Source organism: Girardinichthys multiradiatus, chromosome 14 (assembly GCF_021462225.1).
Source record: "Girardinichthys multiradiatus isolate DD_20200921_A chromosome 14, DD_fGirMul_XY1, whole genome shotgun sequence".
Lineage (NCBI taxonomy): Eukaryota > Metazoa > Chordata > Actinopteri > Cyprinodontiformes > Goodeidae > Girardinichthys > Girardinichthys multiradiatus.
This window is the reverse complement of record NC_061807.1, coordinates 45,736,218-45,762,691: the sequence shown is the minus strand read 5'-3', so window position 1 is coordinate 45,762,691 and position 26,474 is coordinate 45,736,218. Positions and strand designations below refer to the sequence as shown.

The 26,474-nt window shown below is 40.6% G+C and overlaps 2 protein-coding genes across 2 annotated transcripts; both read left to right on the top strand.

The window, feature by feature from the left end:
• The first annotated feature begins 2,300 nt into the window (after positions 1-2,300).
• LOC124880361 (zinc finger protein 19-like) lies at positions 2,301-2,726 on the top strand. The gene has a single exon (XM_047385404.1). It carries the CDS (start codon positions 2,301-2,303, stop codon positions 2,724-2,726), a length of 426 nt encoding a protein of 141 aa, XP_047241360.1.
• Positions 2,727-3,145: 419 nt separating this feature from the next.
• si:dkey-6n21.12 (schwannomin-interacting protein 1) lies at positions 3,146-21,958 on the top strand. Its single transcript, XM_047385128.1, has 7 exons — positions 3,146-3,438; positions 6,701-6,946; positions 17,152-17,276; positions 19,332-19,437; positions 19,527-19,652; positions 20,734-20,851; positions 20,951-21,958. Exons 2-7 carry the CDS (start codon positions 6,701-6,703, stop codon positions 21,049-21,051), a joined length of 822 nt encoding a protein of 273 aa, XP_047241084.1. The 5' UTR covers positions 3,146-3,438; the 3' UTR covers positions 21,052-21,958.
• Positions 21,959-26,474: the final 4,516 nt, after the last annotated feature.

Here is a 26,474-nt window from a genome sequence, read left to right as displayed (position 1 = left end):
CCCTGTGGAGCTTCCGACAGACAGTTGTGGTGGAAACAGGAGAGTTGAGGTGCACATTTAATTCTGCCATGATTTGGGCAGCCGTGGTTTTATGTTTTTTGGAAACAATTTGGGTTAGCACCCGAACATCCCTTTCAGAAAGCTTCCTCTTGCGTCCACAGTTAATCCTGTTGGATGTGGTTTGTCCTTCTTGGTGGTATGCTGACATTACCCTGGATACCGTGGCTCTTGATACATCACAAAGACTTGCTGTCTTGGTCACAGATGCGCCAGCAAGACGTGCACCAACAACTTGTCCTCTTTTAAACTCTGGTATGTCACCCATAATGTTGTGTGCATTTCAATATTTTGAGCAAAACTGTGCTCTTACCCTGCTAATTGAACCTTCACACTCTGCTCTTACTGGTGCAATGTGCAATCAATGAAGACTGGCTACCAGGCTGGTCCAATTTAGCCATGAAACCTCCCACACTAAAACGACAGGTGTTTCTGTTTCATTGTCCAACCCCTGTACATCTATGAGATAGAATTGAATTGATTTATTTCTTCTAATTTAATCTAAGAGTTAAATCTTAGATATTCTCCTGGCGCCTGGTGGCGGCCACAGAAGACATAGCGGGTAAAGGTATGCCATTGATTGGCCTTTTCTGTTTAGATAAAATGGAGACAAGTGAAGTTTTAACTTTTTCATCTGAAGTTTAGGAAGCAAGAATATTAGTTTTGTTTGTTACCTGGATGGTTAGCTGGCCTGTCGGCAGGGCAGGGCTCAATCTAACGGCGGAAGGGAGGAGAGAAGAGAAGAGACAAGTTGCATCAGCGCAGGTCCACCTCTCTGCTCTGCACGCAGCCCGTCTCCGTTGAGAGACACATGAGGCGGGGTAGTTGTCACTCAAAATTTCAAAAACGTGGGGCACTGGTATTATAGGCCTTTAAATTCAGAAAATGTACCTTGGGCCCCACACTATACACTGTAAAAAAAAAAAAAAAAAAAGATTTTAGGAGGGCACTTTTGTGATCAGCAAGGTACATGTTATGTTTTTGTCCGGCCAGGAGTTAGAAGTTGGACTTTTAAAGTTTTTCCATTCAAAGCAGTTGCGGTTTGGGCTATCACTCCTTTGTTCCAGTTTTATTACTGGAGTTTTCCACTAATTCCCACCTCAGAGTTTTATGACTCTTTGTTCAAAATTTGGGGCAATCAGCTGCTAGTGGCTAATGGCACAGCCTACTGTCTACAAGCTGAGGGCCGCAATCGAGACAGCAGCACATCAGGAGTGCTTCTCTTTCCAAGTTAACCCAAATTGCACAGCTTGTCCATAAAACTGCTGGTTTGATCTTGCTAGACACTCAGTGCGCATATATTTTCTTTTATTATTATTGTTAGATAGTCATTTTATCCCCTGTGTGTAGAATAGTGCTTGTTACTTAGGTGAAGGTTTTTGGACCAGAATGGTGATATATCAGGGATATATGGCTTCAATAAATCTTCACATATATGCTTAAGAGAATCGTTTGTTTTTATTTTGTGCAAGAGTGATTTATTTGTCAAAATAAGGTCGAAGTCCCCCCCCCTTCAGTGAAGCGGTTGAATAAACAGTGACATTTAGCGTGGTTTTTGGTTAATAATTATCAATTAATAATGACAATTTACTAATTGTAGTGATTAAGGGCTTTGAGCCCATAATCACAACACCAGAAGACATCTCTGATTTTGTTTCATAAGTAATGATTTGTAGTTAAGAAATAATTTTTCTGAATTATGATTTTTAATTATAATGTTTGATAAATATTTAAGCAATAATCATAATCCTTACAGCAGCATCATCAACGTCAACAGGAACATCATCAGTCCAAAGGGGTTCAGCAAGGCAGTTGTTAAAGAGGAAGAAAAGGATTCTCTGCTGAGCACCTCGACCCAGCAGGATGTGGCTGATGGAGACTCCACATATTGCAGTGAAGCTGACAGCGAAGAGGAGTGGAGGGCCAACTCCAAATCCCACAGCTAGAGTAGCAGCAAGAAGAAGAAGAAGAAGAAGGAGGTTCCTCGTCCCCCAGTAGCTCCCAAACTGAACCCGACCAAAAAGAACAAGTCTCAGATCTGCTACAAAGTCTGTGGTAGAGCCTTCCTCCTTACCGTGTCTCTGGTGAACCACATGGAAGCTCACTCCAAGGACATCTGTAGAGTGTGCGGGTAACACTTTCACGAGGAGAACTTCGACACCCACCTGAAAATGCACGTGAAGGCAGAAAGCTGCAGCATTTGTGGGAAATGTTTCACGAGCTGCAGCGGTTTGGAGAACCACATGAGGATCCACACAGGAGAGAAGCCATTCGTATGCAGCGAGTGCGGGAAGTGCTTCAACACACTAGCCAACATGGTGCGGCACGTCCGGATCCACACCAGGGAAAGGCCGTATACCTGCACAGTGTGCAGCAGGAGCTTCAAGGACAACATCCTGAAACGCCACCTGTTTGTCCACTCTGTGAAGAACAGCAGCCTCAAGGAATCTTCGCGTGAAAATGGTGACAGGAAGAGTTCACCTGTAAGAAAACCGCGAGCCATGTGTAAGGTGTGCAGTATGACGTTCCACTCCATGCTTTCCCTGTTGAATCATGGCAAACAACACGAGACGCTCCTCTGCTGCGTGGGTGGGAATCATTTCAATTCACCAGAAAGCCTTGCAGTTCACCTAGACACTCACATCTTAAAAGTTGAATGGGTGAAATAGCACAAAGCATGAAGGAGGATATACGTGCCAAAAAAGTGTTAAATATATAATACTAACAATAAAGAGAAACAGGGACACGATTGTGTGAAAACTTTACAGCATTCACACAACAGTAAAGAGAAACTGAATCAATAACTATACGGTAATACAAAGGAGAAAGATGGTCAAGGCAGCATTATGTTCTGGGGTTACCTTTCTTCAAATCTATCATCTGTTTTTGTCAAATTATATTGAAAAAATATCTAATTATAGCCTATGTGGAAAAACTTTTGAGATGAGCTCTCTTGGTTTAACTTTTTTACATTACTGAAATCTGACATTTTAACCAGGCTGTGTAAACTTTTGAGATCTACTGTATGCCAAGATGTGTCGGCAATTATTTTGAAGGCAGCAAGAGGAAGTTCCATTTTTTTCTTCTTCTCTCTTGCAGTCGCTGATGTGTTTCTTTAAGATTCCTCGAACTTTCTCCTGTGTTCGGGAGAATAATCAGCAGAACAGAAACGCCCTAAAATACAAACGAGAGAACAAACCCAAACATTAAGTGAGGGTTGTCGTCTGAACGTAGTTACGTCCGTTTTGTTTGAAAGAGAATTGACGGCGCAAGGCATCTAAGGAAAAGTGAAGAAAAGAAAGAATGGCACGGGAGGAGCCACGGAACTAGACGAGTTAACTTCGAGGCAAAACTCTGCGGCGGTTTTTTCCCCTCGAAGAGGTTAGGTTTCTGTGAAAGTTCACTTCGCAGCGTTACTCTGTTCTTTATCTGAAGATTTAGCTAAGATTGTTGAACACGAATCTACGCTTTAAACGGTCCGGAGTTGTTACCCAAGTTTCCTCCTAGTGAATGCTCTGTTTCTTACTGTTTGCACATCTTATAGTTGGATTTCATCAGAAATAAATGTTTTGATGAAACGAAATGCACAACATAACCTCCTCCCAATAGCCAAATATTAATGCGTGGTTTACTGCGTAGTGTCGAGGTAGGAAAACTTTACTGGCTGTCCGTTAACTCTTACATTACTCTTCACCTCTCATCGACTCTTTTTATTTGGCACCCCAAAGGACAATCCTCAGTCAGAGGTCAGATGTACGTTTCCACACGTTTATTAAAACCAATCTGAATTCAGAGAGGAGACATCACACTTACACTGCTACCTAGAAACGTCTGTGTGTTGTCTCACTGGGGCTGCGTTCCATTACATTTTATACCCCACGCTGGACCAGCACCTTTTTTTTTCAGTACACATACACAATCATTCTATCTGTGGATGTCTCCCCAGTTACAGCATAAAAAAAACAGAGATACATTTCATCATTTAATAAAGAATTGTTTCCCACACGTCTTCAGGAAGCTTCAGGGTGGAATGCTTATCAGAAGTTCTGACCACCACAGAGAGGAGTAGCACACCTCCCCAATATACAGGTCCTTCTCAAAATATTATCATATTGTGATAAAGTTCATTATTTTCCATAATGTCATGATGAAAATTTAACATTCATATATTTTAGATTCATTGCACACTAACTGAAATATTCTTTTATTGTCTTAATACGGATGATTTTGGCATACAGCTCATGAAAACCCCAAATTTCTATCTCACAAAATTAGCATATCATTAAAAGGGTCTCTAAACGAGCTATGAACCTAATCATCTGAATCAACGAGTTAACTCTAAACACCTGCAAAAGATTCCTGAGGCCTTTAAAACTCCCAGCCTGGTTCATCACTCAAAACCCCAATCATGGGTAAGACTGCCGACCTGACTGCTGTCCAGAAGGCCACTATTGACACCCTCAAGCAAGAGGGTAAGACACAGAAAGAAATTTCTGAACGAATAGGCTGTTCCCAGAGTGCTGTATCAAGGCACCTCAGTGGGAAGTCTGTGGGAAGGAAAAAGTGTGGCAGAAAACGCTGCACAACGAGAAGAGGTGACCGGACCCTGAGGAAGATTGTGGAGAAGGACCGATTCCAGACCTTGGGGGACCTGTGGAAGCAGTGGACTGGGTCTGGAGTAGAAACATCCAGAGCCACCGTGCACAGGCGTGTGCAGGAAATGGGCTACAGGTGCCGCATTCCCCAGGTCAAGCCACTTTTGAACCAGAAACAGCGGCAGAAGCGCCTGACCTGGGCTACAGAGAAGCAGCACTGGACTGTTGCTCAGTGGTCCAAAGTACTTTTTTCGGATGAAAGCAAATTCTGCATGTCATTCGGAAATCAAGGTGCCAAAGTCTGGAGGAAGACTGGGGAGAAGGAAATGCCAAAATGCCAGAAGTCCAGTGTCAAGTACCCACAGTCAGTGATGGTCTGGGGTGCCGTGTCAGCTGCTGGTGTTGGTCCACTGTGTTTTATCAAGGGCAGGGTCAATGCAGCTAGCTATCAGGAGATTTTGGAGCACTTCATGCTTCCATCTGCTGAAAAGCTTTATGGAGATGAAGATTTCATTTTTCAGCACGACCTGGCACCTGCTCACAGTGCCAAAACCACTGGTAAATGGTTTACTGACCATGGTATCACTGTGCTCAATTGGCCTGCCAATTCTCCTGACCTGAACCCCATAGAGAATCTGTGGGATATTGTGAAGAGAACGTTGAGAGACTCAAGACCCAACACTCTGGATGAGCTAAAGGCTGCTATCGAAGCATCCTGGGCCTCCATAAGACCTCAGCAGTGCCACAGGCTGATTGCCTCCATGCCACGCCGCATTGAAGCAGTCATTTCTGCAAAAGGATTCCCAACCAAGTATTGAGTGCATAACTGTACATGATTATTTGAAGGTTGACGTTTTTTGTATTAAAAACACTTTTCTTTTATTGGTCGGATGAAATATGCTAATTTTGTGAGATAGGAATTTTGGGTTTTCATGAGCTGTATGCCAAAATCATCCGTATTAAGACAATAAAAGATCTGAAATATTTCAGTTAGTGTGCAATGAATCTAAAATATATGAATGTTAAATTTTCATCATTACATTATGGAAAATAATGAACTTTATCACAATATGCTAATATTTTGAGAAGGACCTGTACTGCCGGCTTCTCACGATACAGGCAGAAAACACATGCAAACCTCAACCTTGAATACTGAACACTCATTGTGTTATAATACTAGAGGCTACTGTTAAGGTTTTTTTTTTTCTAACTATCAAAAGCATAGCTAAAAACTCCTAATAAAAATCAATCTATAAGCAGCAAAGTCCCAAATATATCTTAGTCTTAGCTACTAATAATAAGGCATTTATATTTCCACAGTAGTTACTTTAAGAATTAAGCAAAAAGTGAACAAGTCATCTATGTTTATGAAAATATGTTTGAAATTAAATGTTGATAAAACCAGAACTCACTATAATTGTGATGGTAGCACAGGCTGAATAAGATAAAAATAAAAATAAAAAGATTATTACAAATCAGCGTTTTCACATTTAAAAAGTAATCAAATTGATATATGCTGATTAAATATCATGTAACTTAGTAAAGGATAATAGATCGTTAATATAATTAGATAATTTTCTTTTCTTATTGGTGGTCTGGATAGATGATAAGCTAATGTTTATATTACCATATTTTCTTTTTGTAATTTGTTTTCTTTTGAGGAAAAATAGTAACTAAATAGGATATTTTCTTCTTTCTACACCCTTAAATTCATTATTATGTATATACATATCTAGAACATTATATATGTGTATTATTTGTCAATGAATTAAATAAATAAATCAAGAGAAATCAAATGGTGGATGGAGCTGGAATCAAACCCACCTGCTTTTAAATGCCACGTGACAACCTTGTAAAATACTCTGAATATTTTTTTATCCGGTGGACAGGGCATCTGGAGATATAATTTATGTATAAGAACTTTGAGCGTGCCCCTGACATGATCATAGTTTTATAATATTTTGCAACTTGTTGTATGGTGCCCTGGTGTTTCTTATGTTTTTTGTGTAAAAACCCAATAACTTCTATCTATTTACACTGTGTTACAGATGGAAGGAGAAAAAGAAAGGCAGTGGGAGCAGCAGGAGGAGAAGGAAAGTAACGAAGCAGAGGATGATACCAGAAGCGATGATGAAACCTACAATGTGGAGGAGGATGCAAACCCAGAGACGGCAGTGGTCGTTTGGCAAGAAGGCCATGAAAAGGATGAGCTGGGCAACCCTATCATGCACTGGGAGGCTCTGAGCTTGTGCATTGCTGAACTTGAGAAACAGGAAGAGGAGAAAAGAGCAAAGGTAAGAAGTCATTTCCTAAAGAGGGAAAGGAAACTGGATGTTTATTTGTTTTAACATGGTTTTAACTTACTTAGATCAGTGCCATTCTTGAATGATAAAATATAGTTTACAGTGATATAAAACGAAGCACAACATGACAACACTATGGCCTGTTAATGTTCTGCAGTTTTTTTATGCAAAGATTTACAGGCTTACACACAACACAACTTAGAGGTAGCATCTTCCATGATGTGTTATTTATGTAGGAGTTTTTACATTTGTGACAAAAACTAGCCAACAATGTGATATAGTAGATGACCAAGACTCAGGATTAGATCACCTTCAACATGGGATTGTGTTCCCCTGCTTTTGCTTTGTGTTTGTGAGTCACACTGTCAGACTCACTTACAAAGTCTCCTCATTATTTCATTAGTTATGCAATTATGCTTGCCACCAATGAAAATGGGAACTCTAGTAACCTAGAGCCATCTTGATTAGCAAGTGTAATAGTTTGATTGTCTTGTAAATGTTTTGGTGGACAGGTTAAAACAAATCCTGACTTCAATGTATAAGTTCTTAGTCACATGTTAGACTGTCCTGCAGCGCTCCATAAAACCACAGATTAGTAGTAGATAATAGATAATCAATCAGCTATTGTCAAAGGCATGCTATGTATTGATGTAAAACCTGAAAGAATGAATTTGGCATTAATGGTAATGAGCTTGTTTACCTCATTAGACCCAAAGTGCTTTACACTACATTCATTCACCCACTCATACACACATTCACACTCTGACAGATGTGAGTTACAATGTAGCCACAGCTACCCTGGAGCAGAATGACAGAATTGAGGTTGCCATACACAGGCGCCACCAAGCCCTCTGAGCACCATTAGCAGACAAGGCGGGTGAAGTGTCTTGCCCAAGGACACGATGTTTCCTTGGACAAGACAAGATGTCTGGATGTTTCTACTCCAGACTCAGTCCACTGCTTCCGCAGGTCCCCCAAGGTCTGGAATCGGCCCTTCTCCACAATCTTCCTCAGGGTCCGGTCACCTCTTCTCGTTGTGCAGCGTTTTCTGCCACACTTTTTCCTTCCCACAGACTTCCCACTGAGGTGCCTTGATACAGCACTCTGGGAACAGCCTGTTCGTTCAGAAATTTCTTTCTGTTTCTTACCCTCTTGCTTGAGGGTGTCAATAGAGGCCTTCTGGACAGCAGTCAGGTCGGCAGTCTTACCCATGATAGGGGTTTTGAGTGATGAACCAGGCTGGGAGTTTTAAAGGCCTCAGGAATCTTTTGCAGGTGTTTAGAGTTAACTCGTTGATTCAGATGATTAGGTTCATAGCTCGTTTAGAGACCCTTTTAATGATATGCTAATTTTGTGAGATAGGAATTTTGGGTTTTCATGAGCTGTATGCCAAAATCATCTGTATTAAGACAATAAAAGACCTGAAATATTTCAGTTAGTGTACAATAAATCTAAAATATATGAATGTTAAATTTTCATCATGACATTATGGAAAATAATGAACTTTATCACAATATGCTAATATTTTGAGAAGGACCTGTAAGTCAAACTGGGTGACAGAGCAAAACCTTGCGACAAAAAAGTGTAGCGGTACGCTACACTTGTTTGTCGCAAGGTTTTGCTCTGTCACCCAGGATATTTAATCAGGTCCTTAAGGACTCCCTGCAAGACTGCCCCCTCCCACCGAACACCACATTGATTCAATATGTGGATGACATTCTTTTGGCAGAAGGTAGAACGTCTGCAGGGCACAGTACTTGTGCTCTGCCATCTGATGAAAGCTGACTTTCTTCTCCCGACTCTGTTTCGTTTCTCCCTGATAATGACTGAAATATATCTAAAAAAATATTAGATTCCACGCTGCTGTCTATGTTGCTGGCCATAGTAGCAGCAATCAGTTTACCTGCAGGGGTTCCCCTCTGATGTCATAAAGAGCGCAACATAATCGTAAAGGAGTAGTATGGAAATGCCTTTTTAGTTAAATTTATGACCATAAATCTCAACAACTGTTCATTTCAGTGGCATGAATTTACTTTTTAAAATACTGTATTAATGTTTCCTTTCCATAAATGTAATTGGATTTATCATAAAAATTTGATGTCACAGGCACTTTAAAACTGTGGAACATACAATTGTATTTTAGCAAAATTAAACATTTTTTCTGATGTTAAATTATTTGTTATATTTAAAAGCTGTGTGTCGGATAACTGAAAAAATGACTCATTGTTCTCTTTATAAACTTGGAAAATGATGTGTTGGCAGATTAGAATATTATTTATATTGCATCTTGAGTTGAAATCTGAAATCATCCACAACAATAGAAAGCTGCATATGTTTAACAATGAAGCATCAAAATACTGTAGCTTAACACTAACGTTGCTCACATATAATTTAATGCTGTAGTCTCTTTTAAACATTTCCGTCATAAACCAGTAAAATGAGCGGACTGAACTTCCTCTAATAATTTATAAATCAGAAGTGGATACAATGATATCCTGCATAGCTATGGGTGTAGTGCAAGATGATGTGAGGTTTTGTGCGGCATTGACATCAGCACTGCAAATAAAATCTGCATTAATTAATTTCCTCTTCTTACTCTTTTTGTTGTAAATTATTTTTGATCTTGTTTACGTTTGCAATTTCTTCTGCTTTCTGGCTACACAAACTACACGTCATCACTACATCTCTCTGTAGCCCATGAATCTGGCTTGCCCTAATACAAGTAAGCCAATGAGGGTCTACGCCGACCTTACTTGGGAAGTTAGGGGCATTACAGAGGTGGGCTGACTTCTATGATCTCTTGCTGCATCTGTACTTTCACAGAATTCATGGGGAAGTTAGAAACACCCTTGAAGTTGCTTCTTTTTCTTTTGTCTCTGGCCCTTCCCATTCCCATCTGACCTGGATCTGGCCCCTTGTTCATGCAAACCTTTGCTATGCATTGAACTGTACCAGATGGTTTCAATTCAGTTTTATTTATGTAGCATCAATTCACAACACATGTCGTTTCAAGGCACTTGACAATGTCAGTTCAATTGAATCATACTGGCTCAGTTATGGTTGAGGTGCAAACACACCCTCCATTTCTGCTACCTGTATGACCCCTTCTCTTTTCCAATGGTTATAATCAGTCTGACAGAGGGAGGTATCCCAATCATTGTGGTTTTTAGTATAACAATGACCATCAGTGGGACCCTTTGTGGGGTGCCTTGAGACGACATTGTTGTAAATAAGCGCCGTTTAACTAAATAATCTGAACTGAAACTATCTGTGTAGTTATGCTGCTATAGGCTTAGGCTGCTGGAGGACATAACAACCACTTTCACCCTCTTTGCTACATTCTCACACTACTCTCCAATTTTGCATTGTTTGCTGTTATTTCAGCTTTTAACCTTGTTCTCTCTTTTTTCTTCCTAGAAGCTACACCTGGCCTGGCTCTGTGTCTGCCTGTGACACCTTTCTGGAGAGGGGAATCGTCTGAGCTTCTGCTGGCAACAACTTAATGCTCACCCTCTACCGATGATCCACATAGCCCTGTCTTTTAGTGTTTAACCCTTTCTCTCTCCTAGACATGGAAATTGACTGAGCTTTTACTGTAACTAATTATATGTGTTCTCTTTCAGACTCTAACCTTGAAAACTGGCCAGAGTTTATCTGTTCTTTCTTTCTAGGTGAAACGACTAAAGGAGCTACATCCATTAACATTTACTTTTCCTTCCCATAGAAAGTACTTCTGGATCAGTGCTTCTGTGTTCTTTTTGTGTCTCTGCTCTGTTCTCTCAAACCCCCAGTCGGTCGTGGCAGATGGCCGCTCACACTGAGCCTGGTTCTGCTGGAGGTTTCTTCCTGTTAAAAGGGAGTTTTTCCTCTCCGCTGTCGCTACATGCATGCTCAGTATGAGGGATTGCTGCAAAGTCAACACCAGTGACTGTCCACTGTCTCTACATGCTCATCCGGGAGGAGGGAATGCTGCAAGTCACTGACTGGATGCAATCTGCTGGGTTTCCTTAGATAGAAAAGCTTTTTATCCAATTTGAATAAAAAGATAACTCCGACTGCACTGTTCAATTGTTAGGATTAAATGGAATGTATGTACCTTACTGTTGGGAAGTTCCTTGAGACAACATGTGTTGTGAATTGGCGCTATATAAATAAATAAATAAATAAACTGAATACAGATTTCAAGGCAGGTACATACATTCCTATTAATCCTAAACAGTGCAGTCGGTTTCAGTTTATTTTTTAAATTGGTTAAAACGTTTTTCTATCTAAGGAAACCCAGCAGATTGCATTGAGTCAGTGGCTTGCAGCATTCACTCCTCCTAGGTGAGCATGTAATCATATTCGGGAGTATGCCAATGATTTTATTTTTAATAGAATCAATTTTATTTAAAAATAATCCCAAAAAGTCATGACTGCTGAGAGCAAAGTGAATGGATGGCTCAACAGAGCTATGACTCTGAGTAAGTTTAGCAACTGCACTAAAAATAAACTTTTTTCTTATTTTTTTTCTTATTGTGTGAATGCTGAAGGCATTCACAGTATAGAGATCCTGTTTCTCTTTATTATTATTATCTATATCTAACACTTTTTTTGGCACCTATCTCCTCCTTCATACTTTGTGCTATTTCAGCCATTCAACTTTTAAAATGTTCAGCTCATTTAGGACATTACGGCTATGACTTTTGGTATTAATACTTTTTATACTTTTTAAAATATTCAGCTTTTTGTGCCGACTTCTGGCCCATTGAATTGAATGAAAAATCATAAAAATTACGCAAAATTCAGCTAACACTTTGTGCTTTTTCACAGCTTACTACTTCTGCATACTTTCAGCTAGAAACACCATTCAACTTTTAAAATGTTCACAAGACATTAAGCTATCTTCAAATGATTCAGCTTTTTAATATCTATTACGGTTCTTCTACAATTGCGATTCAAATTTTAGGCAAGATTTTTGACGTTTTTCATTTTATAATGTAATCCTATGGCGGAATTCATCAGTTGGTAGAGTGTATGCTCTAGGCTTTTGAATAACCTGAGAAAGAACAAACAAACTCTCCTCACACGCTCAATTTTCACTCTACTGGCACAAATTAGGTATCAAAATGTAGAATGCTCTTTTGCGATTCAGAAAATGTCACCCTCATTAATGTGGGATTAAGAGATTTCAGGCAAGACGCCCGGGAGCAACGCAAAGTCAACACACCCTGAATGGAAACCTATAGGAATTTCAGAAAAAATCAGAGCAAAACATCTTTAAACTCACATGTTTTCGAATCGCCGCCTCTCCTAAACCGTTCAAGTTAGAGAAGTTTGCACCAATTAATCTTCCGACCTTGTTGGCACAATCAGTGAAGGAATTACTTTGATACATTTTATCATTTTGTCATAAAAAAGGTTTGTTTAGGAGTACCAAAACTGTCCTTCCCAAAATCGCATGAAATTTGAAAATTTGAAAATTATCCATTTTTCTACACTGTCACATCTCCTACACTGATTTATGTAGACACATGAAAATATACCAGATTGTTCACCCCTCCCTGCTGATACCTATGGTCCAAAAATTATTTGGATACTTTTTATTGTTTCCTCGTGAAGTAGGTTTGTTTGACATTGAAAAATTCACCTTCACTCAGGTTAAAAATGGTCAAAATTATCCCCTTTTTCACAGGGTCACACTTCCCAGACAGATTTTTGTAGAAAATTGAGAAGCTCCATGATTGTTCACCAGGGTCTGCTGATTAATACGGTGCATGAATCAAATTGATAGCCCTTAAAGCTTCCGAGGTAAATTGATAGCGCTTATAGTTTCTGAGGTATTAGACATTGTTCGAGAGCATGTTCAGGCATTTTTGTGTTTTTCTCAATTTTTCCCTTTTTTCCACCTAGTGTTGTGCCTTTATTATTATATTTTCAACAAAAATGTGTTAATATTCTCGTTCTCTTGTCCGTTCTGAGAAAAACGGTACAAGAATGACGTTGATAGCCCTTACAGTTTCCGAGTTATGGGCAGTAGTTCGGGAGCATGTGCCACCATGTTATAAAGCCAGGCCATGATGAGACACAAAGTGAGGTGCTGCGTGAGTGAGAAACAGCAGCTGTTGGGCGCTCATTAATTACCATAGCAACAGAACACAGCTGCCAGTGAACTTAAGTAACCTCTGAAAGAGAGTGGCTTTGAGGCTGAGCTCAGGCCATAAGCTTCCATGAGTGATCACAATAAGTCAGTCATAGCTGACAACCACATTAGATTTACAAAATAAGACCTACACATACTCTACAAAATAAAAGCCTTTTTTCACACTGAACATCAACCTTCCACATTTACAAATAATTTTTTTAACTGATAATAGCATACACAATGATTTCAGACAAGCAAGCAGATTCTATATGACTAATGGAAATAACCCAGACTTGAAAGGACAAACCTGCTAGATTTTCAAAAAAAGACAAAACATGCTCTACCAAATAAAAGCCTTTACATTTTAAACTATATAAAATTGCAGCACTGGGCTTCACACTAATGTTGGAGCTCATCCAGTGTTTGAAATAGGACCAGATCAGCCCTTTAAAATAAGGCTTACTGAAATTTTCAAAATAAAAGCCTCAACCTTCCATAGTTACTAATGATTTTTTAAGCTGATAATAGCATAGACAATGATTTTAGAACAACTAACAGAACTAACCCAGACCAGAAAGGACAACCACGCTGGACTTTCAAAATAAGACAAAACATGCTCTACAAAATAATAGCCTTTACGTTTTAAACTATATATCATTGCAGGACTGGGCATTTTACTACTGTTGGAGTTCACACAGTGTTGGAAATGGGACTATGCTAGTCCTTTGAAATAAGGCTTACTGAAACTTTCAAAATAAAAGCCTCAGCTTCCATAGTTTGTATTGATTTTTTTAAGCTGATAATAGCGTACACAATGATTTTAGAATAGCAAACAGGTTCTTTATATCTAGTGGAAGTACGCCAGACCTGAAAGGACAACCATGCTGGACTTTCAAAACAACACCTAGACATACCCTACAAAATAAACGCCTTCATATTTCACACAGCAATAATTGCAGCATTGGTCTTAACACTATTGCTGGGACTCTGTGATGGAAATGGATCTACTTTATCCTTTCAAAATAAACTCACTGATATTTACAAAATAAAAGTCTCAACATTCCGTAGTTGGGGCCTGCCACAGTAATGATGGGAGAACAGTGAGTGGCTTGACTCCCATGCCATTGCCTGGTGGCACCTATTACTACACATCTCTAAACTGGACTCTTTATTTATTGGCGACTGCCAAAGCAATGCAAGGACGCATGATTACTGGTGAAACAAGAACAGGTTTAGATAGACATCTTAACCTTCTACCCTCAATCATGATGCACACCGTTCTGTTGCTTTGGTTCTGTACATCAGCCCCACAACATTTGGCTCTGGCCCAAGAAGCACGCGCCAAGAGGCAGGCCCCGTCTAAATTTCTTCAGATATTTTCTAGTTTATTACTATTATTATTGTGTGAATGCTGAAGAGTGAATAGTTTTAAACGGCAATTTCATAGACATTTGAATATACGCTGTAGTAGAATTCTAGCTAATTTTAGCTTATATATTGCTTTTTGCATGGTAGATGAGTTAAATTAATATCAGCCTTCATGCTAGTGATAGCCAATATGCTAATGTTATCATTTTAGCTTCTCTTTATCTCTTCTCTCTTAGCTGAAGAACACTTTTGCGTTTTTTTGGCAATTTCTTGTTTGTTTTTGTGTTTCTTCAGCGTATTTGTTGGTAGTTAATTTTTTTCTGAAATTTCTGCAATTTTTGGTGTATTTTAGCACTGACTTCAACTTCTTAGGCTATATTTTTGCTTCAGTCTGCTTTTTCAGCTCATCTATGGCAGCTCTTTCCTGCTTTTTTAAAGTTTTCGTCAGTTCTTTTGAGGTAACTTTACATTGTTAAGCTTGTTTTATAGCTAATAGTCTTCCTGCTCAAACAGATCAGATGACAGTTTTTCTTTGCTGTTTCCGCTATTTCTACTATTTTATGAGATTTCAGCAGATTTTCTGCAGTCAATTTCAGCTTCCTTCTGCCAGCTTTCAGCTAAAAAATTCAGCTTACAGCATTCACACTGCATTTTCACAGGAAATGCAAATTTTTCTAGTTCTCTTCTATTAATGATGAGACATTAGCTGTTCTAGCTTGGCAAAGTGTCTTTTTATACAACAGTAGACTATTTTTCCAGATTAAATAGTAATGTTTTTCATTTCAAGGAACATTTTAAACAAAAGCGTTTGCTGTCTTCTGCCGAGTAGGTTTGGGCAATAATTTTGACTCTTCGTAACAATACACTCAGCTTATAAAACAAAACATTAGATGTCAATTGGTTCAACAGAACAAGAAAACTAAGAAAATAATCCCTATTTAGGTTTTACACAAACAGTAAATTGTTTCACAAACTGGTTTAACAATCATTGATCACTTTGCAAAAATTTTGTCTATGTCTGAACAGTTTACATACAGGTCCTTCTCAAAAAATTAGCATATTGTGATAAAGTTCATTATTTTCTATAATGTAATGATTAAAATTTAATATTCATATATTTTAGATTCATTGCACACTAACTGAAATATTTCAGGTCTTTTATTGTTTTAATACGGATGATTTTGGCATACAGCTCATGAAAACCCAAAATTCCTATCTCACAAAATTAGCATATCATTAAAAGGGTCTCTAAACAAGCGATGAACCTAATCATCTGAATCAACGAGTTAACTCTAAACACCTGCAAAAGATTCCTGAGGCCTTTAAAACTCCCAGCCTGGTTCATCACTCAAAACCCCAATCATGGGTAAGACTGCCGACCTGACTGCTGTCCAGAAGGCCACTATTGACACCCTCAAGCAAGAGGGTAAGACACAGAAAGAAATTTCTGAACGAATAGGCTGTTCCCAGAGTGCTGTATCAAGGCACCTCAGTGGGAAGTCTGTGGGAAGGAAAAGGTGTGGCAGAAAACGCTGCACAACGAGAAGAGGTGACCGGACCCTGAGGGAGATTGTGGAGAAGGGCCGATTCCAGACCTTGGGGGACCTGCAGAAGCAGTGGACTGACTCTGGAGTAGAAACATCCAGAGCCACCGTGTACAGGCGTGTGCAGGAAATGGGCTACAGGTGCCGCATTCCCCAGACCTGGGCTACAGAGAAGCAGCACTGGACTGTTGCTCAGTGGTTCAAAGTACTTTTTTTGGATGAAAGCAAATTCTGCATGTCATTCGGAAATCAAGGTGCCAGAGTCTGGAGGAAGACTGGGGAGAAGGAAATGCCAGAAGTCCAGTGTCAAGTACCCACAGTCAGTGATGGTGTGGGGTGCCGTGTCAGCTGCTGGTGTTGGTCCACTGTGTTTTATCAAGGGCATGGTCAATGCAGCTAGCTATCAGGAGATTTTGGAGCACTTCATGCTTCCATCTGCTGAAAAGCTTTATGGAGATGAAGATTTCATTTTTCAGCACGACCTGGCACCTGCTCACAGTGCCAAAACCACTGGTAAATGGTTTACTGGCCATGGTATCACTGTGCTCAATTGGCCTGCCAACTCTCCTGACCTGAACCCCATAGAGAATCTGTGAGATATTGTGAAGAGAACGTTGAGAGACTCAAGACCCAACACTCTGGATGAGCTAAAGTCCGCTATCGAAGCATCCTGGGCCTCCATAAGACCTCAGCAGTGCCACAGGCTGATTTCCTCCATGCCACGCCGCATTGAAGCAGTCATTTCTGCAAAAGGATTCCCAACCAAGTATTGAGTGCATAACTGTACATGATTATTTGAAGGTTGACGTTTTTTGTATTAAAAACACTTTTCTTTTATTGGTCGGATGAAATATGCTAATTTTGTGAGATAGGAATTTTGGGTTTTCATGAGCTGTATGCCACAATCATCCATATTAAGACAATAAAAGACCTGAAATATTTCAGTTAGTGTGCAATGAATCTAAAATATATGAATGTTAAATTTTAATCATTACATTATAGAAAATAATGAACTTTATCACAATATGCTAATTTTTTGAGAAGGACCTGTATTCCAGTTATCACCTTTGCTCAGTTCAGAATTACCAGTTTGGCTTGATCATCGCTGAGATGTTATATTCCACTGTCTATAAGTAATAGAAGGCTGCTGTGCTTTTTAGGCTGGAGCCTCTCTGGAGCAAGGCAGCACCACTCTGGGCTGGACAGAAGACAGGGAGATAACAGCGGACAGTTGGGAGGATGGCCACGACGCCTGCAATAGCCACGTTTTGGGCCTTACATCCCGGTACACTGACACAGCCATACTCACCTAACTGACACATTCATGTTTTTAAACTGAACAAGGTTGTTTAACTGTTCAACTGTTTAAAGTTGTTTTAAAATGTGTAACTATTGTAAGCTGTAGATCTTCCACAAGTCTTTTGATCAAGCCTAGGGGGGGGACTAAAGTAAAAGCAGAAAGCTGAGAGTGGAATGTGTAATACAGTGTAAAGTTTAAGGTTGAGCAGATAAGGGAGAGAACTGTATGCTGACTAGGAGTGACAAGGGCCAGCTGCGTGCTGACAGCGAGTCTTTTGAAGACCAACAGGCAACACAAGGAAGGGAGGAACAGGATAAAGCCAGCTGTGTGCTGACTACTGGTATCTTGAAGGCCGAAAAACAGCACAAGAAAGACACTGTGACCATAGCTAAGTATTGAGCAATAACGTATTTCGCAATAACAGAGAAGCCCAACAATGACTGACCAGTGTGACCATCTGCACTATAAAAGCAATGCGAAAAAAGAGAACTGCGGTTGTTTCCAGAAGACCAGCGAACAAGATCGGACGGAGAAAGACGCTACAGAAGACTCAAAGGACCAAAGACACAGCCCATGCATTAAATAGAGGATCAACCTGTGTGCCCTGAAAGGACTATGGCTCGAAATTGAGAATTTGATTTCATCTATTGCCTTTTTACCCAGACAACTGAAGTGAACTTGTTCGGTGAACAACTGATTGCTCTAAGTTTCAGGCTTCTGGAAGTCCTGAATCAACCTCAGATTTACCTCTTGGGTTTCCTTCAACTCTTCACCCTCTATAAGTTACTGTTTTTTGAGACATATGACCAGAAAGTTCCTGGTTGACCATCAAAACCTGGAGCATCAGTGCATGTTCACATAGAGGAGGAAAACTGAATATTTAAGTTGCTTCGCTTTCAAGAAAATCCACTCATTTCCCAAAGAAACATCCCCATCGGGTGCATGGATGAGCCTCCGTCTTCAAAGCCTCTCCAAACTCACTAATTTCAGCATCAGGGAAAGACAGGTTGAGTTGATTGATTCATTTCTACTATTGATGTTATTAGGTGTTGCTGAATTTAAGCTGTTACTGACCCCTGCAAGAGCGTTACTAATTAAAGAAAGCATATAAAATTCTAGTACAAACCACCAGTTGAAGAAGGGTGAGACTTTTTAAAAATATATTTTTTTGCAGCACTAGAGGCCTTTATTTTTCATTTTTTGACAGTAGGTAGACAGGAAAGAGGGCAAAGAGAGGGGGAGACATTCAGCAAAGGTTGCCGGGTCCAGGACTCGAACCTGGGACCGCCGCATCGAGGACTATAGCCTCTGCACATGGTTGCGAGCTTAAGTGGTTTGGCGTGTCATTTCCCGACACCAGCTTAAACAGATCTTTCAGTAAACCTGCTTAGTAAGACCTTTCAGGTTTAGGGAAGTCCCATTGGATGAAGAGCTGGATTGAGCAATCCAATTAGAAATAGGGAAGTAGAAGGGAGGGGTTAATTCATCGGACAACGAAACATGCATGAAGCGTTGGTCACTGGCAAGATGCTGCCGATGTGCATTTGATGGAAGACAATTGGACGCATGTTTTACTGCTGATGTGCATTGCCCTTAACATTGCATTTGAGAATACTACTGGCTATATGTCAAACGACTTGTAATAATGAGCAGCATTAGGAACCAACGAGCTGGCTTGAGATGTTTTCTCAGTGTAAGGACTGACAGACAGGATGACCATAATTCCAAATCTGTCAAAATGTGATTGTTTGTCATAGGTACAACTAATTGCTAATTGATCCTTTTTAAAGCTGTTTATTTATATAGCACAATTCATACACAAGGCAGTCTATTGTTTTCTTCCTCACTCCCTTATGTGATGTCACTGACCATAATACATAAAAAGGGAATTTTTTTCTTTCTTTCTAAAAATCTAGTATTTGTGTGTAATAGTTTAAATCCATATCATTACCATGCTGTGTTTTTATTATTATTGTACAGTTGTTGGTGAACCTTTTTGTGGCTATTATTTTTAAAAATCCGGACTAATGTCTGCTCTAGCCTGCACACACAGATGAATCTCCAGCTCTGCTTCATCAACAATAGTGAAAGTGAGGAGGAAGAAACGGAAAACGATATGTGCAACAAGAAGAGCAGCAACCCATGGGTAACTGTTCTACAGCCCAAGCCAGTGGAATATAACAGTTTGTTTATTTCCTGTCAATGCTTCTGTTTGTTATCCCTCGTCACTAATAGAAAATTACTGGACAGAGTCATAAGAACACCCAGAATCCTACCAGGTCTGAAGAACCTAAGTCAAGAGGATTCAGGAGCACTCTGAGGAATCTTCGAGACCGATTGAGAACAGACCACAAAACAAAGGTATAACAAATTTGAAATTATATATATATATATATATATATATATATATATATATATATATATATATATATATATATATATATATATAATTTCAAAGTAGACAGACAAATGCTTTTGCCTATATATTTGTCTGTTGTCTTTTAAGTGTACATTAACTTTAGTTATTGAGATTAAAAATCTTCCACAAGGTTTAGGAGTGTGTTCATAGTTAAATGAGAAAACGAGGATTGCAGCCTCCGCTCTAATTAATCCCAAAGGTGTTTAAGTAGATTGAGGTCAGAACTCTGTGCAGAGCAATCCATTGTATGAGCTGTACTTCAATGCACCATGCAGAGCTGTTGGGGAATCCCTTCTGATTGGAGCGACTTGTCACAACAGTACCAGTGTGTTGTCTCATCTGATATGCTAAGCAGTGTTTTGGTTAAATGCTGCAGTCTGCTGGATTTGGACTAGGTCAATTTTATCCAGTAGCAGTGATAATTACCTTCAGTTGGATGTTGTTTCGTTTGAGCAATTCTGTGAAGTGCAGAGCAAGCAACTGGATGACCCATGAACATCCCAGAGCTGCCAATGCTCTTCCCCAGTCCTTCGTGATTACTGTGCGGTTGAAGTTTGACAACCAGGGCAGGCATCAGTCCCCCTTACATTAAAGGAGAGCTTCTGGTTACATAGCTAGCCCCATTGCACACCCGAAACCTGGCCCTGCTCATAAGGCGTGAAGTGTTTTATGATTTTTGGTACAGGAAACCAAACTATCAATTTGCAGTGAGCAGGAAGACAGAATTCCCATGTCCATCCTACCCTCAAAGGTTAGCAGCCTCCCCAAGCCTCCCCAAGCCACCCCCAACATCTTGTTGGCCAGTTAAAACCAGCCCCAACATTCCACCAGGCTGGCCCACTTTTAGCCCGCTCACACCAAATGTTGCATTCCCTACACTGCACTTTACCAACAACCAGTGTGCACACAAACACTGACACAAAGCTAAGCCTCCTTTTTTGTATTTGTCTTTGGCTATAGGTTTAACTGTGTTGTGCACATGTCAGGTAAATGTTATAATGTAAAACCTTCTTCTTTTCTCAGACAGCCACTCGTAGAGAACCTGTAGGGCAAAGGACACATCTGGAGCTCAGCGATTTGGAATGTCTCAGTATGGAAGAGATGAATGCACTCTATACATCTCTAAGACAGGACATACAAGGTACCGTAGTTGGCAGCTTAATCGTGAGACCCCTAAAAATGTCTCCAAAGTGCTTTAAGCTATATTTAAACGTTTGGTTTTTAACGGTATCATTGGCAGACCTGAGCTCTGAGTTGGTGAGTCGCCTCCATATCCGAGACCAGTTGAGGACGGAGCAGGATGCCATGCTGCTAGAGGTGCAAGATTTGACGTCCCTGTGATGCTTCCAGCTGCTTCAAGCAAAGGTTCCTTTGTGAAGCATTATTTCAGCCATTTCAGCAGAGAGTGAGCACACAGCTCAAGCGCCAGTGGAGCTTCCTGAAATTACTCTTCCCAAAAACATTTTCTTTGAGGACTCGAACTTACACAACTAGTGTCTATCCTGGTGTTCTGTTTGTACTTGGAATACATATTTTCTAAGTTTCCACTCAGAATTACAACAAGAAATGCTCCCTCTAGTCAAAATCCAACTTGGTTCTGATGTCCTCTCTCCATCTCAGAGTTCAGATGAACTCTGGCTGTGACACTAAATGTTATAATCCATCAACAGTTTGGCACGGACAGAACTCTATGTCAGCATGCCAGTTTTCAAAATTTGGAATTGAACAAGCATCTTAAAGCACAATCACTACCATAGTTCCATATCCCCTGTAATGTACACCGGAATTCCAGAGTTCTGGTCTTCTGTTGGTACTTTCAGATATGTTGAATTTACATACAAGGACCTGAGTTTATTGTGTTGTTTTTTTACCAAAGAAAATTTAACATAACTTGAACGTGTAGTTTAATTGTTATTAATTACCATTATCATTTACCTGTCAACTTAAAACTACATAAATGGTTATTTTTTTTATGCAAGAAAAAAATTATGTTAAATAAAACTAAGATGAACATTTTATCCTTTAATTTAGTTATTTAATTTAGCCAATTCACAACAAAGGTCCAAAAGTAATAAAGGCATGAAATAGTTTTACCGCTTCACGTTCAGGCAGGATGCGGCCTGAACATGTGGATAAGTATTTTTTAGATGGGATATAAGGTAAAGGTGCTCCTCTTCAGTTTTGATGTCTGTAATAATTAAGTGTTTGGATGGTAAGGCTTTATTAAAAGTATAGCTAAGTATAACCATTTCCTTGGTATGTGGTAGAATTGCATTTTTTGTCTGTAAGACTTGTGTGAAATGATTCTGGTATCCTTCTACAAGTGTTTCACAATAGTTTTTTGGAATACTGACAGCCTCTCTCACACACTTCTTTTCAGCACTCGCAAATTTTCTATGGTACTGAGCTTAGGCCTTTATTATGGCAACTCTAAATAACTGACTTTGTTGTCTGTAAGCCACTTTGTGACTAATCTTGTGGTATGTTTAGCGTAATTGTCTATTAGGCAAACCCATTTGAGTCTAAGCTTTAACTTTTGGCTGGTGTTGTGAGATGTTGCTTCAGTATTTCTACATAATATTCTTGCTTCACAATGCCATGTATTTTGTAAAGTGCCCCCCCCCCATACTTCACCGTTGGGATGGTGTTCTCATATCTATAGTTACCCCTGGCGAAACATCTTCACCTGCCAGCACTGCTTTTCATTAAAATCACTCTTATTATTGTGGCATTTAGCAAGCATAAATAGATTTAGCAATTCTAACTGACTTACATCTGGAAAAGTTAGTTATATTTAATGTCGGCGATTAAAAAAGGTTGTCTTTTTTATAGTGTATCTAAATATCTTATTCCTTCTATGTAGAGTTTTGGACCAACAACTTAAACCCTGTGGTTCCATAATATGATTACCTAATTATATACATAAACACAAACAGACTTTAGTTTGTCAAAAAATATATATTCAGTCCAACATAACACTTCCCTTATCTCTTCAACGTGTTCCAACACTACTAATAAATGAATCCTATCAAACAGTGCAGTCAAATTCAGTTTATTATTCAAATTGGTTCAAATGTTTTCTATCTAAGGAAACCCAGCAGCTCGCATCCAGTCAGTGACTTGCAGCATTCACGCCTCCTGGATGAGCATGTATCGATATCGATGGATGAGCATGTATCGATATCGATAGATGAGCATGTATCGATATCGATAGATGAGCATGTATCGATATCGATAGATGAGCATGTATCGATATTGATAGGTAACAATCCCTCATACTGAGCATGCATGTAGCAACAGTGGAGAGAAAAAACTCCCTTTTAACAGGACGCAACCTCCAGCAGAAGCAGGCTCACTGTGAGCGGCCATCTGCCATGACCGACTGGGGGTTTAAGAGAACAGAGCAGAGACACAAAAGAAAAACAGAAGCACTGATCCAGGAGTACATTCTATAGGATAAAAAAATGAAGCATTACTGGTTGTAGCTCCTTTAGAGGCTTCATCTAGGAGAGAAAGACATCTAAACATATGAACTGTGAGCCACGTTTCAAGTCTAAGAGAGCACATACAGTAAGTCACAGTAGAAGCTGTGCAACATTGGGGAGAACAAGTATTCTGATACAGTGCTGATTTTGCAGGTTTTCCCGCTTGCAAAGAATGTAGAAGTCTTTAATTTTTATTATAGATACTCTTTAACTGAATGATCAAAAAAAAAAAAAAATCTAGAACATTGTGTGCAATAAAATGCTAATTCATTAGCATTTTAGTATTTGATACTTCAAAAAAACAAAACTTAATATTTGGTACAGAAATCTTTGTTTGCATTACAGATATCAGAAGTTTCCTGTAATTCTTGACCAGGTTTGCACACATTGCAACAGATCTTCTCCAGATCCTTCAGGTGTTGGGGCTCTATGCAAAGATTTTACATTGAGTTCAGGTCTGGAGACTGGCTAGGACCTTGAGGTGTGTTGTAATTATGAATATGAATATATTATGAATATTTAATATGAATACTTTAATATTTTATTAAATAATATTTTGGTCTGTTAAAGTTTGTCCTGTGAATACAAGCCCAATAAGGCGGTGGTATTAGGACAAAATTGAAAGGGATGAGCCAAGCTCTGACATTGAACAGCAAAACTCTGCACACACATGGAATGAATTCACACAATTTCGGAAGACTAATGGGCTATGTACAATATAAACAAGTTGATCAATGAAGGTTGAAAACCATGACCGAAAGAGTGATGCAACATTACCCGTACTTGTCGTCTTCTGCTTATCCGGGACCGGGTGGCGGGGGCAGCAGACTCAGCAGAGACGCCCAGATGTCCCTCTCCCCAGACACCTCCTCCAGCTCCTCCGGGGGGATCCCAAGGCCTCCTGGAGCACCCCCACAGGGCATCACGAGGGACACAGTCAAACGCTTTCTCCAGATCCACAAAACACAGGTAGACCGGTTTGGCAAGCTCCCATGAACCCTTGAGTACCCTGTAGAGGGTATAGAGCTGGTCCAGTGTTCCACGGCCGGGACGAAAACCACACTGCTCCTCCTGAAGCAGAGGTTCAACTATCGGCCGGACTCTCCTCTCCAATACCCTGGCGTAGGCCTTACCAGGGAGGCTGAGGAGTGTGATCCCCCTGTAGTTAGAACACACCCTCCGGACACCCTTCTTATGAAGGGGGACCACCATCCCAGTCTGCCGGTCCAGAGGCACTGTTCCCGACCACCACGCAATGTTGAAGAGGCGTGTCAACCACGACTGCCCCACAACATCCAGAGACTTGAGGTACTCAGGGCGGATCTCATCCACCCCCGAAGCCCTGCCACGGCGGAGCTTTTTAACCACCTCAGTGACTTCAGCCTGGGTGATGAAAGAGTCTAACCCCAAGTCCCCAGCCTCTGTTTCCACCAGGGAATGCGTGATGGCAGGATTGAGGAGATACTCGAAGTACTCCTTCCACCGCCCAATAATGCCCCCAGTCGAGGTCAGCAGCCTCCCACCCCCACTGTAAACAGTGTTGGCAAAGCACTGCTTCCCCCTCCTGAGGCGCCGGACGGTTTGCCAGAATCGGTTTCTTTGAGGCATACCTGTAGTCCTTCTCCATGGCCTCACCGAACTCCTCCCAGGCCTGGGTTTTTGCCTCTGCCACAGCCCAGGCCGCGGCACGCTTGTCCTCACGGTAACCGTCAGCTGCCTCAGGAGTCCCACAAGCCAACGACAACCTATAGGACTCCTTCTTCAGCTTGACAGCGTCCCTTACTGCCGGTGTCCACCACCGAGTTCGGGGATTGCCGCTGTGACAGGCACCGCAGACCTTACGGCCGCAGCTACAGGCAGCAGCATCGATAATGGATGCGAAGAATATGGTCCACTTGGATGTCTCCAACATCCCCCGGATTCTGGTCAAAGCTCTCCCGGAGGTGGGAGTTGAATACATCCCTGGCTGAGGGCTCTGCCATACGTTCCCAGCAGACCCTCACTCTGCTGTTGGGCCTGCCAAGTCTGTCCGGCTTTCTTTTCTTCCAGCGGAATCAACTCACCACCAGCTTAGCCCCTCTCTTCACCCGAGTGTCCAAAACATGCGGCCGAAGATCTGACAATACGACAACAAAGTCGATCATCAACCTCCTGCCTAGGGTGTCCTGGTGCCAAGTACACTGATGGACACCCTTATGCTTGAACAAGTGCTAATTAATTACTTGAAAATAACGCAATCTGATTTTCTGAATTTTTGTTTTAGATTCTGTCACTCACAGTTGAATATCATAGGCAACTCACCTATGATAAAACCTGAAGACTTCTACATGCTTCGCAAGCTAGAAAACCTGCAAAATTGGCAGTGTATCAAAAGTTTGTTTTGCCCAATGTATGTCTAGGAGAGACAGGGTTAGGCATGGACTGTGCCTGCCAAGGCGTAGAGGAATGGATTGTGCCTGCCAAGACGTGGAGAGGAATGGATTGTCTGCCAAGGCGTAGAGAGGGGACGCTACCTGCTAAGATGAAGAGAGCCATCTTAGCACTTAATTATATCTGTTAAAGCATAGAGAAGAATGGATTGAGCCTGCTAAGGCGTAGAAAGAGGGATGGTCTGAGCCTGCAAGGAATGATCTAGAGAGGAAGCAAATTAAATCATGACTATACCTGTTGAGGGGGAGAATGAAGTGATGATTTCTATGAAGAAATGTGGGAGATAAAGAACGGCAATTGCAGCTGACGGATGACGGAGGATGAAAACCTTGACAAGACTGGGAGTAATAATAATGAAGTTTGATGAGACGGACTAACTTGGAAAGGTTCGATCAATATAGGGAAATGCCAACCACCACCAGACATGCAGGAAACTCTTACCTAAGAGCGGAGAAATCGTTCAGCAGCTAGCACAGAGCGGAAGTCTGGACAAACATAGGAAGAAAATGCTGAGGATGACCAGCAGCCAAGTTGTTGGAGGGGGATGCTCTTGAGACTCTTTGGGTGGCTGCTGTAGTGGCAGCCCCAATTGAAATGAATGACCTGAAAACTGACTAGGGGGCAGATTGCTTTGAGCTAAAATGTGCCTCAATTTTTTGAGGAACCAAGGGGAGGACATGGGGGCTCCTTCAGGAGTGAGGAAAAGGGTCATGGTGGACAAGCTTATTTTTTGAGAGCAAAAGTGAACATGGGTGGAAAGGACAAGGCGAGCAATGGAAATGACACATGGACCTTTACCTTTGGTGTGTTTTAGGTTAAGTTTGAAATGGTCTGGATAGAACTTGAGGT

Excerpts from the sequence above, each read along its gene's own strand:
- LOC124880361 (XM_047385404.1), top strand. The coding sequence starts at position 2,301 with ATGAGGATCCACACAGGAGAGAAGCCATTCGTATGCAGCGAGTGCGGG.
- si:dkey-6n21.12 (XM_047385128.1), top strand. The coding sequence starts at position 6,701 with ATGGAAGGAGAAAAAGAAAGGCAGTGGGAGCAGCAGGAGGAGAAGGAA. Across the intron at positions 6,947-17,151 it reads AAGAGGAGAAAAGAGCAAAG|GCTGGAGCCTCTCTGGAGCA; the intron begins GTAAGAAGTCAT and ends TGTGCTTTTTAG. Across the intron at positions 20,852-20,950 it reads TCTAAGACAGGACATACAAG|ACCTGAGCTCTGAGTTGGTG; the intron begins GTACCGTAGTTG and ends TATCATTGGCAG.